The sequence below is a fragment of the Dermacentor albipictus genome, chromosome 1 (genome assembly GCF_038994185.2).
Source record: "Dermacentor albipictus isolate Rhodes 1998 colony chromosome 1, USDA_Dalb.pri_finalv2, whole genome shotgun sequence".
In the NCBI taxonomy this organism is placed as follows: Eukaryota; Metazoa; Arthropoda; class Arachnida; order Ixodida; family Ixodidae; genus Dermacentor; species Dermacentor albipictus.
In genome coordinates this window covers 43,897,558-43,914,446 of record NC_091821.1, presented here as the reverse complement: position 1 = coordinate 43,914,446, position 16,889 = coordinate 43,897,558, and the positions used below count along the sequence as shown (strand labels likewise).

Below are 16,889 nucleotides of genomic sequence, written 5' to 3'. Positions count from 1 at the left end.
AGACGATGGCACGTCCAGCACTCTGATGGTGTGTGAGCAGTGGAATCGGCGGAATTCTGCCTGATTGAGCGGACTCTGCTAAAATATAATTTGTGTGACGCCAGACACCAGCGTCCGTGTGGTTTTTCTTCACCCACAATGAATGCGTAGCAAAAACGGGGCACGCAAGACGAAAGAGAAGATGAGATTACTCTGTTGTCTTGACTCTTGCGTGTCCCTTTTGTGCTACAGTGCTACACATCGCATAATGAAATATCAGCTGTGGTCTGTCGGTTTGTTCTGCCTAAGTACATATATGTTACAAGGATTGTCAGCAAATGAGAAACCTCTATATACACATATCTACACGGAGAATTGCACAAGAGCTCTGTTATGTGTATGCACACATCCTGTTATGGGAAATGTAGAATTTCCTTGCCTGCCATAATTACATGTTTGTTTTATATATATTTTTTTCACCTTCTAGGTGGCCATATTTTAGTGAATTATGTTTTCCTAAGCACATTTATATGCATGCATGTTACTTTGTGTTGAATCAAGGCAGTAAATACATTTAGAAACCAAATTAACCTTCCTGAATGTTTACAAATTATAAAAATTTAGATATACAGTGTACAAAAATTGATTCACGGTCAAAAACAACAATGTCCAGTTGCGCCATTCGACGCAGATGTTTTGAAAACGTGTTCAAAAACCTCTTGCCACAAAATGTTTATTCAACATTTTATGCCAAGATGTCTGCACGCCTTTCAGTCATTTCAAGAAGGCATGACAGCGCTAGTTCTGCACAAGGCGTGCAGCGAGGTCTGTATCTGTGGGGCTTTTACTTATCGCTCTTTTCGCACAGAAAATGCATCTGTACTGACGGTGACGTCAGTACAGATGCCCCGTCAGCCGCCCTGCTGAAGTGCTGAATCACGAAGTGCTTACAGCCAGTCACTGCCGATGGAGCTTGTAAAATGCTTCATTGCCATCGCGTTACTCTTGCGGCACAGTTGCTTGCGTTTTTTTTTTTTTTTTGCGGCGTGAACGACACGTCCTTCGACGCCAAGCCATGCGCAAATGTGGAAGTGAGGTGCACATAGGTGAAATCGGGAGGGAATGTGAACTTGTAGCACGTGATGACGGTAGTCTTCGACTGTAGCAGTAGCGCGTCGTTCGGATTACATAATTGTGTTTCAATTAAAGGAGCCCCCCCCCCCCCCCCTCCTCCAGGCGTTGTCAGTTAGCTGTGATGGATACACGTCCGTACAGCCTTGTAGAAACCGAAAGTTGTGTTTACCTTTCACGAACACGTCGGCACATACCAGCACGGTGGGGAATTCACATGGGCAGCTAGATGGATGATGTCATCAAGTATCTCTTTGACAATATATCCTCCTTGCTCTTTGACTTGTTGCCCATTATCAGCCCGTTCCATCGAAAAAACTCGGTAGGGTAATTGGCTGACAGGTCGCACGTTTTCATATTTTATGGTTCGGTTTCAGTGTTTAGTGAGCCGTTTCTGCTGACGTATCGGTACTTGCGTGGCCTGCTTATTTGCCTCGCTAGCACCAGCGCAAGATTGAGTGATTGGTTAGACATTGGTTAGTGATACGGCGATGGTTTTTATGGCACGAGCACGGTCACTGACGTCGCACGGCGGCTTGTTGAAGCTGCGGTTGTTCCTTGTCCGGAACGCCGATGTCGGGAACGACAGACAAAAAATGGGTCTGAAGTCCGACGCACACGGATCCAAAGGCTAACGCTGAGCGCAATGACTTGAGTCGGTGTTTTCCATTGCATTTTCCATACCATGCGTCGCGCCGAGCGGTCCCAGCCGATGACGGCACCCCCAGTTAGGGTTCGTCGCCGTCCATGCCATGTCCGAGCCCACGAAAGAGGGCGAAAAGAATGTAAAATGAAATGTGTCGTTAGAAAATAGAACCTCCGATTTAATTGTTCCGTTCATCATTGCTAACTTTGAGAAGCCCTTGAGCGCGGCTTGGCAGGCTCGTGTTCGTCGTGGACGTTTTAGGAACTGGGCCAGTAGGAGATTCCTACTGGCAAAGCAACGGCGGTTATGAACACAAGTGCCTTTAATCGATAACTACCCCGTACGGATAGCCTTCCTGATGACGTCGGGTACTTATTGATGGCAGTGACTGCAGCGGAATGTCTGTGCTTGTGACCTTGACCGTGCAGCTTTATTTACGCGTCCCGAGATGGCCTAGCTGCTGCTGATTTACAAGTCTTCGGATCGTCATGCCTATTTCCCGTAACTCTGCGTGAACGTTCTGAGAGGCAAGGTAGATATGTGTCAGAAGAAACTACTTTCACAGCAGTTGTATTGCAAAGGCTATTATTGGTAACTTGGATTGTAGCGCGAAGACACACACACAACACACACACACTAGAAGACAGGACGAGCGCTCGTCCTGTCTTTTAGTGTGTGTGTGTGTGTGTCTAGTATGTGAGTGTGTGTCAAGCCATCATGATAATTTGCCACATGATCCCAGGCTGCTGTTGACTGTACCCTTTCTGTTCCCACCTCATTTCTTCCTGTCTGTCTGCACCATCTTTACAAGTAATTGTATGTTTTTGTGAAAGCTTTGAATGCTTTCTTTTTTGAGGGTATTGGTTTTCTGCTTATTTTCTTGCTAGTGGGAGTGTGCACAGGCTTGATGAAATGTCTGCAACTCGCAGTGAGCAAAAATTTTTTTTTCTAGGTGGCTGTTGCATTGGGAAGACACACAAGTTACACTTGTTTGCAGGGCACTAAGAATTACAGGGTGTGTTCACCATGACGAAGGGTTGTGCCGAGGGTGACGACTAGAAATTAATGTTTGGTGTGAAGAGGTAGACGACCTGCGTACCCAAATGTACCATAATGCCTGATTAATCTTCTGATAACCACTGTGGCTGATAAGCTGCCATAGTTCTCTGTGAAATAAAATACCCCTGGTTTGTGGAATAATGTTTGGTCTAAATTATGATTGAGCGCAAGTATTGCACACTGCCAGACAGAAATGAATGCTAGATGTTTCAAAAACCCATTTTTGTGGAGATTTTATAGGACAAACTTGATGTGTGTTCAACCTTAGAAAGGATCCATCGTGTCATGTGTGCAAATGTACTCACTTATGTAGAGTTTAACTGTTTCTTCTGAGTAGGCTAATTGCAAGAATATCATGGTGAGGTTCAGTTTCTTGCTTCGACAGGGGGCTCAATAATTAGTGGATTGAAAATTTTGACTTTCACTGTTTGCCATGTTGTGCTTATCTGAGTTGCCACAATCAATATTAGAGCCACAAGCTTGCATTATAAGGGGGGAGTACCGAAAATAACTGGAATGTTTTTCCCCTTTAATATATACTAAACACCCATCGGGGTGGTCTCAGTAGTTATGGTGTTGCGCGCTGCTAAGCACGAGGTTGTGGGATCAAATCCTAGCCACGGAGGCTGCATTTTGATAGGGGTGAAATGCAAAAGCGCCCGTGTATCGTGCATTGGGTACACGTTAAAGAACCCTGGGTGGTCGAAATTAATCCAGAGTCCCCCGCTATGGTGTGCCTCATAACCAAATCATGGTTTTGGCACGTAAAACCCCAGAATTCAATTCAGTTTATCTTAAAAGCAGTGTTAACTACCATGAGCATAAGACCACAACACCTTCTGCATCAGTGCAGGAAACACTGCAGCTGTAAGGTGAAATGTCCGTCTGAGTTGCCGAAATCTTGTCTTTAGACACTGAATGTCAGTAAATTTTCTATGAGTAAATACAATGGGCAGAGATTGTGCACAAAATGTCTGTGACCAAAAAAAAATTCTTCTGTATTTTACCATTAGGTTAGTAAAGCTATTAAAGAACCCCTGTAACTCTTCAATAAACTTATAAAAAAGTGTTCTGGTTACGAAAGGGCACCATCTTTCCCATTTCCTCCTACAAAAATTCTTTCAAAGGGTTATTATGTAAGCAGAGCTGTGAAGAGCTGAAAGTAGCTTTTTGTCACTTTCACAGTCTTTGTGAAGGACATGTGCTCTTTTGAGTGAAAAACTTGTAGGTTTTGTGCTATGTAGCTGGGCATTATTTGACTCTGAGTGTTCATGACGCTTTTACCTGGCAATTTAGTGGGTTTGTTCATTACGTTCCAAAAGTTTGTGGGGACTATTTTAATGCTCCTAGCACTGTAGGAGGCATAATGTATTTATAATTACATGACAAAGAGTAGTGTAACTGGTAGTCATTTGCCATTTGAAATATAGTTTTGTTAAAGTGACATATTTTAAATGAGTGTATCAGTATGATGACTTTGCATTATACAAATTTTCTCAGGACACAAAAAAAATGAAAGCAGAAAAATTAAAAAAAAAAGTTCTGCTAAAGTGTATACTGATTCATATGTTTCTTGCAGTTCACTGTCATACTGTGCTTGTTCAAGCTAGAACTGCAGCAAAAAATTTTGTACAGGGTGCTTCTTAAAAATATCTCTTCTGCCTTTTTTTCTTTCTTTAATCTCCCCAGTAATAATATTCAGGAGCTGGAGCGAAAAAAGCCACTTGCTCAGTATATTCTTGATGAGCAGCTTGTGGAGTTCCAGAAGCATGAACTTCAGGAGTGGGACGGCATGGATGACGACATGTTGAAACTACTCATCTTCATCAAGTAACTGCAAAATACTTTGCTTGTATCTTTTACTTGTTCATGGATGATGCATTAGAGGAACCCTTGTGCATTAAAATTCTTTAATTGAGCGGGCTGACTGGTCAAATGTGTACTTACAGCAGGATGCAAATTCTGCGTATGAGGTTCTTTTTCGGGTCTTTCTTAGTTGCTACAATGATGCATTTCCACTGAGAGAGTATAAGAAATGCAATCGGAAGATTAAAAAGCCCTGGATTGACACCGCCGTACTAAAACGCATCAAGAAGAAAAATAATATGTTCCACAAATTCATAAAATGCAAAGACGATGACTTCTTCAAACAATTTTAAAAAATATCGCAATCAATTAAACGCTGATATAAAGAAAGCCAAACTTGCATATTATGAAGCAATGTTTGCTAGGATAAGAACGGATCCAGCAAAGATCTGCAGACAGGTAAATTATCTTACTGGCAGAAACCCATCACCGGTTAAGGCTGACCAAATAGTAATCAATGACTCTATAGGAGGCAAGACGCTAGCAGATGAAATTAACGAGTATTTCATTAATGCAGCCGTACCCCAGCTGTCTATTCAACAAAGTGGGCTCTACTGGCCTTCTCGTCGAGTAAATTCATTTGTTTTCGATGCCGTTACCGAAAGAGAAATCAACGGTCTCGTAATACGCTTAAAAAATAATGTCGCAAGTGGGTATGACGAAATAATGTTTAACCTGTAAAGCGAGTGTCATTAATTATCAGCCCTGTCCTAGCCTATCTCATTAGTCTCACATTTTCTACTGGAGTCTTCCCAGATAAATTAAAACTGGCCAAAGTAATTCCGATACATAAAGGAGGTAGAATTGACAATATTACGAATTACCGGCCAATCTCAGTGCTACCGGTGTTTTCAAAGATTTACGAATTGTCAATCAATAACAGGCTGTCAAAATATCTAACCAATTATCTTATAATATCACCCTCACAGTATGGTTTTCAGAAAAATAAGACTACTCAGGACGCTCTTCTTGCCGTCAAGCAGCAAATAATCAGAAATTTTGAAGATCAGCTCTTCACCTTAGGAATATTTCTCGATCTGCGCAAAGCTTTTGATGCTGTTGGCCACGAAATCTTGGCTATAAAATTAGATTGCTATGGTATTCGAGGTATCACATTGGACCTTATCAAGAGCTACTTATCGTTTCGGCGTCAGTTTGTTAAAATGGACTGTAGTTCTTCAAAACAGCTTGACATTAAACTAGGTGTCCCGCAAGGTTCGATATTAGGCCCGTTACTTTTCCTCTTATATGTGAATGACATTACGGAACTACAAAGAACACCCACAATAACCATGTTTGCAGATGACACTAGCTTATTCTTTACAGGTAGAACACTGCATGACATTGAGCAATTGGCCAATCTGTATTTAAATGATTTATCCACATGGTTGCAACAAAACAAACTTCAGTTGAATGCAGTAAAAACAAAGTATATGATATTTAAGCCAATCAATAAGCATAAAAAAATGATTAACTTACAGTACAGAGGACATAACTTAGAACAAGTAAGTGTGCAAAAGTTCCTTGGGGTATGGTTTAATGAAGAGTTGTCTTGGACCCCTCATGTCAATCTGCTCTCCGAACTCCCGAAGTCTGTTGGATGTATTAAAAAAATAGCTCCTCTTCTACCTCTTTGGCTAAAGCAATCACTATATTACTCCCTGTTCTATTCTAAACTTTTGTATGGCATTCTGGTCTGGGGGACAACGACAAAAGGGAACTATGATAGGCTACAACTGCAAAAACGTGTCCTCCGGATTTTTGTGAACCACACCGGCCCTATTAGTTTGTTGCCGACGCAACCACTTTTTCTTAAATTTGATGTTTTACCTGCAAATAAAGTCTATTTATGGATACTGGCACAGTGAATTTATAAACAAACTCCACAGTATTTACACACCTGTCTTGGCGCAATATGATATCCGTAACCCCAAACGCAGAAATAAAAAAGTCAGAACAAATTATGGAAAACAAGATCTGGAATATCAGGTAATAGACATGTTAAATAACTGTGCTTCTATTTTGGATATCTGCCTACCCAGAAAAACGTTCAAACGTGAACTGCGGTAAATTTTGTTTTCAGTCGATTTTGTTTTTAGTTGAAATTGTTAAGTTACAATGATAAATGTAAATTTTCGTTTCAATTGTTGACTTCCAAGTATTTTTGTGATATGAGTGAATCTTCAATGTGATTTTTAAAAATAAACTGTCCATAGTGCTTAAGTACACCCATATTATACAGGATGTATGATGTATGTATGATGTAGGCTGTATGCATGTACTATTTGTAACGCCGCTTCTCTTTTGTTACCAGCCCTCTGCTGTACTGCTGTAGACTGCTCCTTTTGTTACGGGGGCAGAGATCTCGTCAGGCAATCATGCCTTTAGTCTCTGCCACCTGCAGGGTGACGTGTTTTTCCTGCAAATAAAAACTGACTGGCTGACTGACTGACTGAAAAAAAAAAAGCCTTTATTAGGAAGGAACATGGGGCAAAAAAATAGCAATTTTTCTCCCAAAAATGCGTTTAGAGTTTCTTGCAGTTTCATGTTCCTCAACTATTCAAGAAGGTGCCTGCCACATTTCAGCTGCATTTACGTGTTCGTAAACCAGCAATTTGTACTTTTATGTAGGCTGGTAGCGCCTCGAATTATAGAGATGTTTCCATGACCATCATTCTGGAAGTGCGTTCACGGTGTGAGGAAAAGGCCACTGTAAAGGTCATTCTCATCTTTCTTTATAAGCTCAAGCAGTGGCATGAGAGATGTGATAGGATATGTGCAAAGACTGATGAATGAAGTCAAAAGGAAAAAAATTTGTGCAGTAACTGCAATGGAAGAAATACTAAAGGCACTATTTATGCAGAGGGTGTCACTTGAATACAATTAACTGCCACATGAGGCTTTGCATGGTCACCCGGTTTCCTGCGACATGCAGCTTTTCAAACCATTTTCGACCACCGTTTCTGGTGCATGCGCTCTATCATCCCTTTGCCATTTCTAGTGACCACATTTGCATCTGTAAAATGTCCCTGAAGTTCTGCACCAATGACTGCTTTGCTTAGCGGCATCATTTCACGAAGCCAAGTGGCACAGCCTGTGTCAAGTGAAAGTCCTTATGCAAAAGTGGCTCGCACTCCGGGCTTTCCAGGCCATTGTAAGAGATCGCCACAGCATTTTTCCTGATGCCGAATATTTCTTTTTGATGTTTCGAAGGACCACAGCTCTGGCAGTCTTAAAATTATATGCTGCAGAAGAGGGATTTAGAGAATGCTTAAGAAGTTGGGAATTGTTTGTGGCACGCATACAGCATATAATTTGGAAAAGAGCTTAGAAGAGTGTGTGTCCAGGGTGACAGCGAATGCAGCAGAGTGCAAAAGTGTCCCCCCCCCCCTTCAAAAAAAAAAAGCAGGAGATTAAAACCATTCCTGCAAAAGAATACAGAATGCAAGAACACCGTACATATGTTTCAGGGTGGTCATAGAGGCCACATGTAAGGTACAAATAAAATAACAATTGTGAATCTTTGAAGGCATTTTTCTCATTTTGTATATTTTAGCAATGTGAGTTTTGAAAAAGCTGTTTTTTCTACGTTACATTACACAGACTTTGTTTTAGAGAGATTTCTGCATTTAACTTTTTAGAATAATGCTACTGTGGACACAGATTTATAAGTTTTGTGTTTCTTCTTGTAGAAGACAAATTTTAATTTTGAACAGAAGATGGAAGTGCTTTTGAAAAGCTGTAACTCTGTGTCGAATTATTTTACAATAATAAAGTTTGCCATCCAATCCTATACCATCACTATAAACATGCCTTTCAATTTTCAACAAAATTAAGCCGTGGTTTGTTTGAAAAGTTCACTTTAATTGGTCATGTCCCCCCTAAAGTCTTATAGGGACATCAGCTGAAAGCAGTCATTTGCTGTCATGATCTCTTTTATTGAGGCCCTAGATTGTTGGGAATATAGGCTGCATGCTGAAAGTCACGCCATGTTAGCACTGTTGCAAAGCACTTGTTATGGGCACATTGTGCAGCCTTGGCCTTTGGTGCATTGTCCAGCAAAAAGTTGTTTGTAGCAAAAAGGTGTTTGTCTAGTTTGTCACACATATCGAGCATGTTGTTTCCTGACGTTTTCACAGCTTGTACTTTACATGAGCGTTGATAAAGACTAAGTAGAAGGTGATGGCTGTCATAACTGATTTAAATCGATCATTTAATCCTTTATGTTATAAGAATATATAACGTAAATGTATATGTACAAGAAAGAGTCCCATAGTCAATGACTGTACTGGGACTCGCTGGGACTCTCAGTGAAAGTTGTACAAACCAAACTAATGCAAGCAGCAGTTCAGCAAATGCATCAATGTTGCAAAGCAAAAACGAGATGTAGTACTGGATTTTCTATATTTTTGTCTGCACCAAGGGTGTGTAGTCTGCAGTGCAAATTTGGGCTTAAAGTAAATATCGCTTTCATAGATAGTCTGCACCTGTTGTATAGTCTGCAGAAACGAATTTTGGCTTAAAACATTTCTTTCAGATTGTGTGCTAGCAGTATACAGTTAGTGAAATAATTTATTGTGAAGTAGTAAGACTATACATCCTCTGCTAGACTGTGTGTCTTAAGACTTTATTAGCTAGTTTCACTATGAGATCTAGCATGGTAAAATTCCAGCTGCAGTGTTGTGTCATTTTTTTTCAAGAGTTCTTACAATCTTCAAAAAGTTTTATCATGTATAGTTAAACTTTTAGACAGTCCATACCATGTGGAACTTCAGCTCGCAAACATGTAGTTCACAGACTATAGTCCGGAAAATACAGTACATGAATGCATGAAGAGACAATTTAGTTAAAAGAACTCTATAAATAATTTATTGTCGAGTAGTAAGACTATACATCCTCTGCTAGACTGCATGTCTTTAGACTTTATCAGCTAGTTTCACTATGGGATAAGCATAGTAAAAAAAAATCCAGCTGCAGTATTGCCTCATTTTTTTTTCATGTGTGCTTAGAATCTTCAAAAAGTTTTATTGTGTGTAGTCAACACCTTTAGACAGTCCATACCATGTGGAACTTCAGCTCATAAACATTTAGTTCACAGACCATAGTCTGGAAAATACAGTACATGAATGCATGAAGAGACAAATTAATTAAAACAACTGTATACCAATTTAATAATACAACCAGTAATGGAAGCATAGAATTACCACGTTTTCAGTGAGTAATCTCTTAGTGGGAGTTTTCGAATGATGTTCATGAATAAGTAGTCCTTAACAGGCATGGTAACTTATTCTGCAACTTGCTCATTACAAAGGCTGAGGTAGACTTTCATATTTAGTGAGCACTTTAATCCCTGAAGTGTTTTGGATAAGCCTAACTCGTCAACGGCAGTCATCTCGTTTTCAAAGCGATAACTTAGCATGTCCACTTAGCTTTTCGGCTACTACATAGACGGTTTCAGTGCCAGTGTTTGAAATCTGCAGTTATTTTACTCTTCTTTTGTTTTACTACATAGATATCAGCATTTTTACAGCATCTCGAAAGCCGCATTGGTTGTCTTCGTGTTCTACAACATAGATGGCAGCCACTTCGTCACCACTGGAGGGGCACATTTATTGCGGTCTTTGTTTTCTACTACACAGATGGCAGCAATTTGTCAGCGCTCAAAGACTGCATTTTTGGAACCATGCACAATTTGTGCCTTTTGGCATATTTGGAACAAAGGCGTCTGCCACTGACAGCTCGTGCATATGTCACGCATGCAAAAGAAAGCTGCTGCTCTACTCTGACAGCGAAAGTGAGAGTGAAAAAGGTGCACTAGAGTTTTATTCTTCGAGTGAAGAGGATGATGATGGTCTTCTCATTGCTTCTTCTACTGAAATAGATGTTTTAGAAGGCAAAGACAACATTGACTTGGCCCGACAGTGGTGCAGCGTGCATGCCGACAAACCCCCTCCATGTCCGGAAGGTGGGAGGGTGGGGCTGTCATGCTAGAATGCACAAAAAACATTCTTTGTTGAAGAACTTAGCTTTGCTGAATACTGCGTTTGCATGATTCTAACGTGCACCTTTCTTGGGTGAAAAGGGAGTTTAAATTTGCATGCGCATTACAATCGTAACTAATTATACGAATGTTGTCCATAAAATAAGGTTTTCAATGATTTTTCACAATGAAAAACATGTTTATTGGCATTGAATAATACATTTTTAGAACGCTTAGACTTTCCCCTATTTCTTGACATGATCGCCATTGAGATCAATGCATTTTTGTGTGTGATGTACCATTTTCTTTATGCCTCAATCATAGAACTCTCCCGCTGCGCCGTGAAGGAAGCTGAAAACCTCTTCTTTTAGCTCGAGCACTCTCTTCGTGAGCATGCCTCTCCTCTTGTTTTGAATCATGCAGCGAAGGTTTTGCAATGTCTCACAGTAGCGGTCCACATTGATTCTTGTACTGGCGGGCATGAATTTGCACAACAATAACCCCTTCCTGTCTCAAAAGACGCTCACTATCACTTTGCCGGCAGACAGTGTTTGTTTGAACTTCCGCAGCTTTGGTGACTCTGGATGTTTCTACAGACGGGATTGTTGTTTCGTTTCCGCTGTCATATAGTGGACTCAGGTCTCGTCCCCAGTGACAACAGAGTCCAAGAATTCCTCGCCATCAGTTTCATAAGCTTGAAGAAATATGTACGCTGCTTCAACACGTTGTCATTGGTGGTCTTCCGTAAGCATTCTTGGGACCCACCTTGCACTAACATTGGCATACCCTAAATGGTCTGTCAAAATTTTGTCAATGCAGGTCTTGCTGGCATGAGGGATTATCTCGCAGAGCTCCCGAACCGTCACCCTTTGGTCTTTCAGGATTGTTTCTTCTACTTTCGCAATCATTTCCTCTGAAACCGATGGCTGTCCAGAATGCTGTTTGTCATGGACGTCTGTGCATCCGTCTTTGAGTTGTCTGCACCATTTGTGCACGTGTTGTATGCTCATACACTTTTCTCCGTAGACTTCACACAGTTGGTAATGAATGTCCATCGGTGCAGTGTTTTTTGCCCACAAAAAATGAATCACAGAGCGTAATTAGCACCTGACAGGTGAAGCAAGTGGGAGCTCCACCTCTAACGGCTGCCAAGCCAAGACTGAGCGTCGCAGACAGCTCACCGGTGCGGGGACTGGGAGAGGGGAACTAAGCTACATGCCAGTGTTGCTGAATCTCGGGTAACAGCGTTCCTTGCGACTGCAGCTCCTTGGGAACCTTATTTTATGGACAACCCTCGTACTTAACACGTTACGCATCGACTCAGGTTTCGTTACTTGATGTGTGCGGTAGAATTGGCACCATGTTATTTTTTGGATATGTTGGTGGTAATATACTGCACATTACAATTTGGGGGTGCAGTAGAATCATGCAAATACAGTATTTGATATTGAAACAGGTTCAAATAAAGCATTTTTCCTTGTTTCTAACTGTACCATTTGTAACAATGACACTTACATATGTATATTGCATATTGAAGAGGTAAAATGAGTTTGCACACTTCAAACATAAGGCAAATTTGTTGAAAAAGCTTTAGAAGATTTTTCAATGGCGTGAATTTTGAAAATAAGCCATAAAAAAGGAAGGCAAAATAAGGTCACTTTTTGTCAAAATAGTAGAACGCTTGAGGAGTTAGCCTTTTCGGTGTCGATTTTGTTTTCTTGGATGCTATAAGATGAACACGATGATTTATTTTTGGTTATGCAGATGGGAAGAAATGACACGGATAATGGCAAATGCACTCTTGGTATAATCCTCACATTCATATCTTCCTCACATTCATATCTTACAAAAGGAATAGAATGTGCAGTAGCCTCAAAAACACCATTGTTCTCAGTATTTTTTATATAATGGGGCATTTAATGCAAAAGCATTAAATGTCCCATTACTTAAAAATTTGGCAGCGGCAGCATTGACCGAGCGATAATATCAAAAAAGGCTGGCGCAGAGAGTAAGAACACGTCAAAAAGGCTCTGATTGGTGTCAGTTCTCTTATGGGAGGTTCCTGTAAACAAAGTAAATTAATAGCTTTGAGGAGAAAATTTGGTACATTTCGGTCTGGGTGGGAATTGAACTCGGACCTCCGGGGTGCGAGACGAGCACGCTTCCCTGATGTCACGATGGCTCCATGGTTCTGGCTGACTAAAGGTGTGCCTAGTGCATGTGTTATTGCACACATCACGTTGCAGCCATCTAACTGACTAATAGTGTGGCCTAGTGCAGGTGTCATTGGGCACGTGACGCAGCAGCCAATGGGGGAGAGGTAGCACCACGTCATTAGTGTATAAAGTGAGTGCGCTGCCACCCACTAGAAAACATAAGTCCAAAACATTTCTCTAAAGTATAATGCACATGTAAGCAGTCTTTAGTGTCTCTGCCAAATTTTTTTTGAACTCAGCCAGACAAAGCAAAAAGAGCAACAGATGAAAGAGATATGACAGAGAGCAGAGCCATCCAGGAGAAAGTACACTGAATAAAGCAGTACCCTCGTCACTGGAAAGGAGCTGCAACATAGCGAAGGCAGTGGCAGACGAAAAAAAAACAAATTCTATAAACATGACAGGTGGCAGAAATATGCAAGGAGTGGTGGCTTTGCGCTATGGCGCGAATATTTGAATGGAGAATTACTGCCATAGTGGTGTACAAAGTCCAGGCGCCATGCCTTACATCTGCAAACGTGCATGCTCTGCGTGGTGCAACCACGCCCGTGAAGGGACGCGTTACAACGCTGATAACATAAACCTGGACTGAGCAAACCCAGAGAGAGAAGAAAATCTGCTTCTAGAAATATGCAACAGATTGTAGAACAACCTCGAAACTTCCCGACTTTGTGTTACTGTGCACATCCAAGTGGAGAATGTGTGGGTGCGTCAGTGACGTGGTGGGACAGAAACACTAATGTACCAATATGTCCATGACACTGAAAGGCCTAAAAGGGTATTGACATGATATCTTTAACTATTCATTTTCTTTACACACCAAGTCTTGATATACACACCGTTTGCTGGTCATTGACAAGATATACAATTGCTTTACTATGACTTTACCTGGCCAGACAGTTTTCCGTCAAACCGTTGACTATACCAAGGAATGACACATTGTTGAGGCCATTAATGTAATGAGAACCCAACAAAATTCCAGGTGGGTAGTGTCCAAGTTTCTTGGGTGATTTAATAAACACCATGAATAGTTTGTCTTAATCAGCAAGTGGTTATTATAACACCACTTAGTTACACTACCTAGGAAAGGTCAAGTTTTTATATTGAGATGCTAATACATGTAGCAGATAAAGAGACATTTGTATCACGACCATAAATATACAGTGAGCATTGTTTGTATGATAGAGCATTCACATTATGTTTGAGAAATGTGCATTTATGTATATAGGAATCGAAATGAGGCCCTATAGCCCATGGGACGTGTCGTGGGCTTGGCCGAGAAGTAGACTATTGTCCAGAATAGAAAGGAAGAAAGAACTGATTTTTTATTCTCCCACCTGCGTGCATCGAGGAGCTCGAGCATGGCGCAGGAATATGGTGAAGTGGAGCTGCAAGTGAGGAATACGAAGGAGCTGCTCTAGCGCTCTCCCCCATAGAGTGAAAAGAGAGAGAGAGACAAAAAACCCCCAAACAACAAAACAGGTCTATTGCTGGGGACACCGGAATGGGCCCCAGCTAACCTCTTTTCGAGGAGATTGTCCTGGCTCCACAGTGAAAGTATAGGCAGAGGGTGTCGCGTGACGCTGATGTGAGCACTGCATTTGACGTTAAAGGGATAGACAATCGCTCAGAACATGAATCAAGGCAACCCCGCTGAGGGAATGATTCCCTATCGTAATGGCAAAAACCCATAGTTTTTCTCATTACATGTGGATTTATATTTTTAATTCATCACTGAAAGTCACAAAAGAACTTTGGCACCCCGTGAGGCAAAAACATGAAGATGCCCAAGAGGTCCACTATGTAACCTACTAGTGTAAGCGGTTCCTGGTCTTTTTATTAGTATTGAAATGCAGTCTACTTTTCATTATTATAAGCTTTTCCTGACTTGCAATGTGCAGATAAGCCTTCGTTTGTAGTGAGCAGAAAAGTGCTGTTGCCTTTGCCTTCATTTTCGATGAGTTGGCTTGGCTCATCTATCAACAGAACAACGATGAGGGGGCCAGCCAGCCATGACGTAGGCGTGTACTTGGGGAAAAATGCGGTACTAATATAAGAAATGTCTGTACAATAACTCGAACTTGTTAAAATGTAGGTGGTTAACCACAGTTACACTCACTCCGGTGAAAGCAGAATGATGGGCAGCTTTCACAGTTAGCGAGGCGGGCTATCGACATTGCTCTCACTTCTCAGTGTCTCTGGAGGAGCGACTCTTACTTTTTAGAGGCTGCTCAGATTGAAAATTTCTCCTTACTAAATTTTCACGCACTTTTAGAAGTAACTGTTGCAGATGTAGACACTACTGAGTGTGAGCTTTGCATTGTGCCATAAAAAACTAAGTCCTTAAAATCGGTTGTCAGTCCCTTTAATGCTGGCTTGACGCGATCAAGTGCCACAACCTCACCACAACCATTAAAATGGATTGTAAGCGCTGTCTCGGTGGAGAACAACGAATGGGTTGCATAATGGGCGCGAGGGTCGGTTGAATGAGTTCTCGGTGAATGAAAATGTGGCTCGACGTGGTGAGGTCTTTGCTCACAAAGATGTCTTGAGTGGAAGGCGTCTGTGCAGGGGTTGGTCGCAGTCACTGAAAAAAGATCACCACCCAAGCACTCCGTACAGATAGTTAACCAGCGAAGATGAAACATGCGGCCCCATGTGGCCCCGTCATTGGGTTAATCCCAACGATATATTAAACTATGGCTTGGTAGGCTGCCGGATCCTTGGTACGCCTGCTTGCACTCAGCTGCACGAGCCTGTTCTTGTGCCCGGGCTGCAGCATCAGCATGGCGTAGACAAGCTCGTTCCTGGTTCTGCTCACGGCGTTACTGATAAAAACCTGCCTGCTCCTCAGGAGTACGTATGACGCGTGGCCTACCCATTTCAGAGCCGGAGAGAAACTGCTGCGCGCACGTTTGGCTGCGATGGAAGGCAGTGATGTCACTACTGGTGCAGCCAATCGCGTGCCTCTCTTTTTTTTTCCGCGCATGCGCATGGGGTTGTGCTGGAGTTTTCGGCATACAGGCAATAGAAGGACAGATGAATCGGCTAGCCATATACAGCTTCGCTGTAAATGTAGCCTCAGCTGTTCCACATAGTCCTGCAGGTTAAGCGGTGGCAAAGACCGTAGGCGGTGAGCGGTGGCAAGTCGTAGGGTCGTGCCATAAACCATCCCTGCTTTCGTGTGCCCGAGGTCCTCCTTAAATGCAGAGCGGATGCCAAGGAGGACGAGGGGAAGTTTGTCGACCCAGTGGGCACTGGCATCGCGTGCTGTGAGGGCAGCGTTGAGCTGATGATGCAGCCGCTCCAGCATTGGCGGACGGATGATAGGCCGTTGTGTGGATATGAGGGGGTCCTAGGAGGTTTGTCAGCTCGCGGAACAGGCAGCATTCAAATTGATGTCCAGGGTCGATGGTGACGGTGCTTGGACAGCCAAAATGGGAAATCCAGCCGTTAATAAATGTTGATGCCACGGTAGCTGTAAGGATGTCTTGTAGTGGGAACGCTTCTGGCCAGCGAGTATACCGGTCCATACAAGTGAAGATGTATCGGGTACTATGGGATGGAGGAATAGGACCAATGATGTTAACGTGCACCTAGTCGAAACGTGCGTCCTGTAGGCGAAAAGGTTGTATCGATGGCTTTGTGTGTTGTGTAATCTTCGTGCGCTGGCACTGGAGGCAGTCACGTGCCCACCAGCGGAGGTCAGAGTTGATGCTCAGCCACATGAAGCACGAGGTGAGGAGGCACTGTGTAGCAGGAACTCTGGGGTGGCTGGCAGTGTGCAACATCTCAGTCGTTGACGAAGATGCACTGGCACGAATGGGCGCAAGCAGCCAGTCGACGACACCTCACATACGATGGTGCCCGAGGAGGAGGGCGGCATGTCACAGAGTATGAGCAACGTGGACATAGAGCATAGCTCAGCCAGCTCGCTATACCACTGTTGCACTGCCATGATCTTGAAGTCCAACATACTTTTTGAAATGGCATTGATATGTGAAAAGGAATC

The 16,889-nt window shown here is 42.4% G+C and overlaps 1 protein-coding gene across 4 annotated transcripts in view; it reads left to right on the top strand.

Annotated features, from left to right (window-relative positions):
* LOC135906378 (putative helicase MOV-10) overlaps positions 1 to 16,889 on the top strand; it is a 125,794-nt gene that overhangs the window by 26,657 nt on the left and 82,248 nt on the right. For 2 of the 4 annotated variants that reach the window (XM_065437768.2, XM_065437750.1), the window contains exon 4: positions 4,505 to 4,645. The exons of 1 other annotated variant lie outside the window; for it this stretch is intronic. In XM_065437768.2, coding sequence (XP_065293840.1) covers positions 4,505 to 4,645 — 141 coding nt within the window. Of the gene's footprint in view, positions 1 to 1,277; positions 1,433 to 4,504; positions 4,646 to 16,889 lie in introns of those variants that run through there. One more of the 4 variants, XM_070540991.1, reaches the window with a different exon arrangement.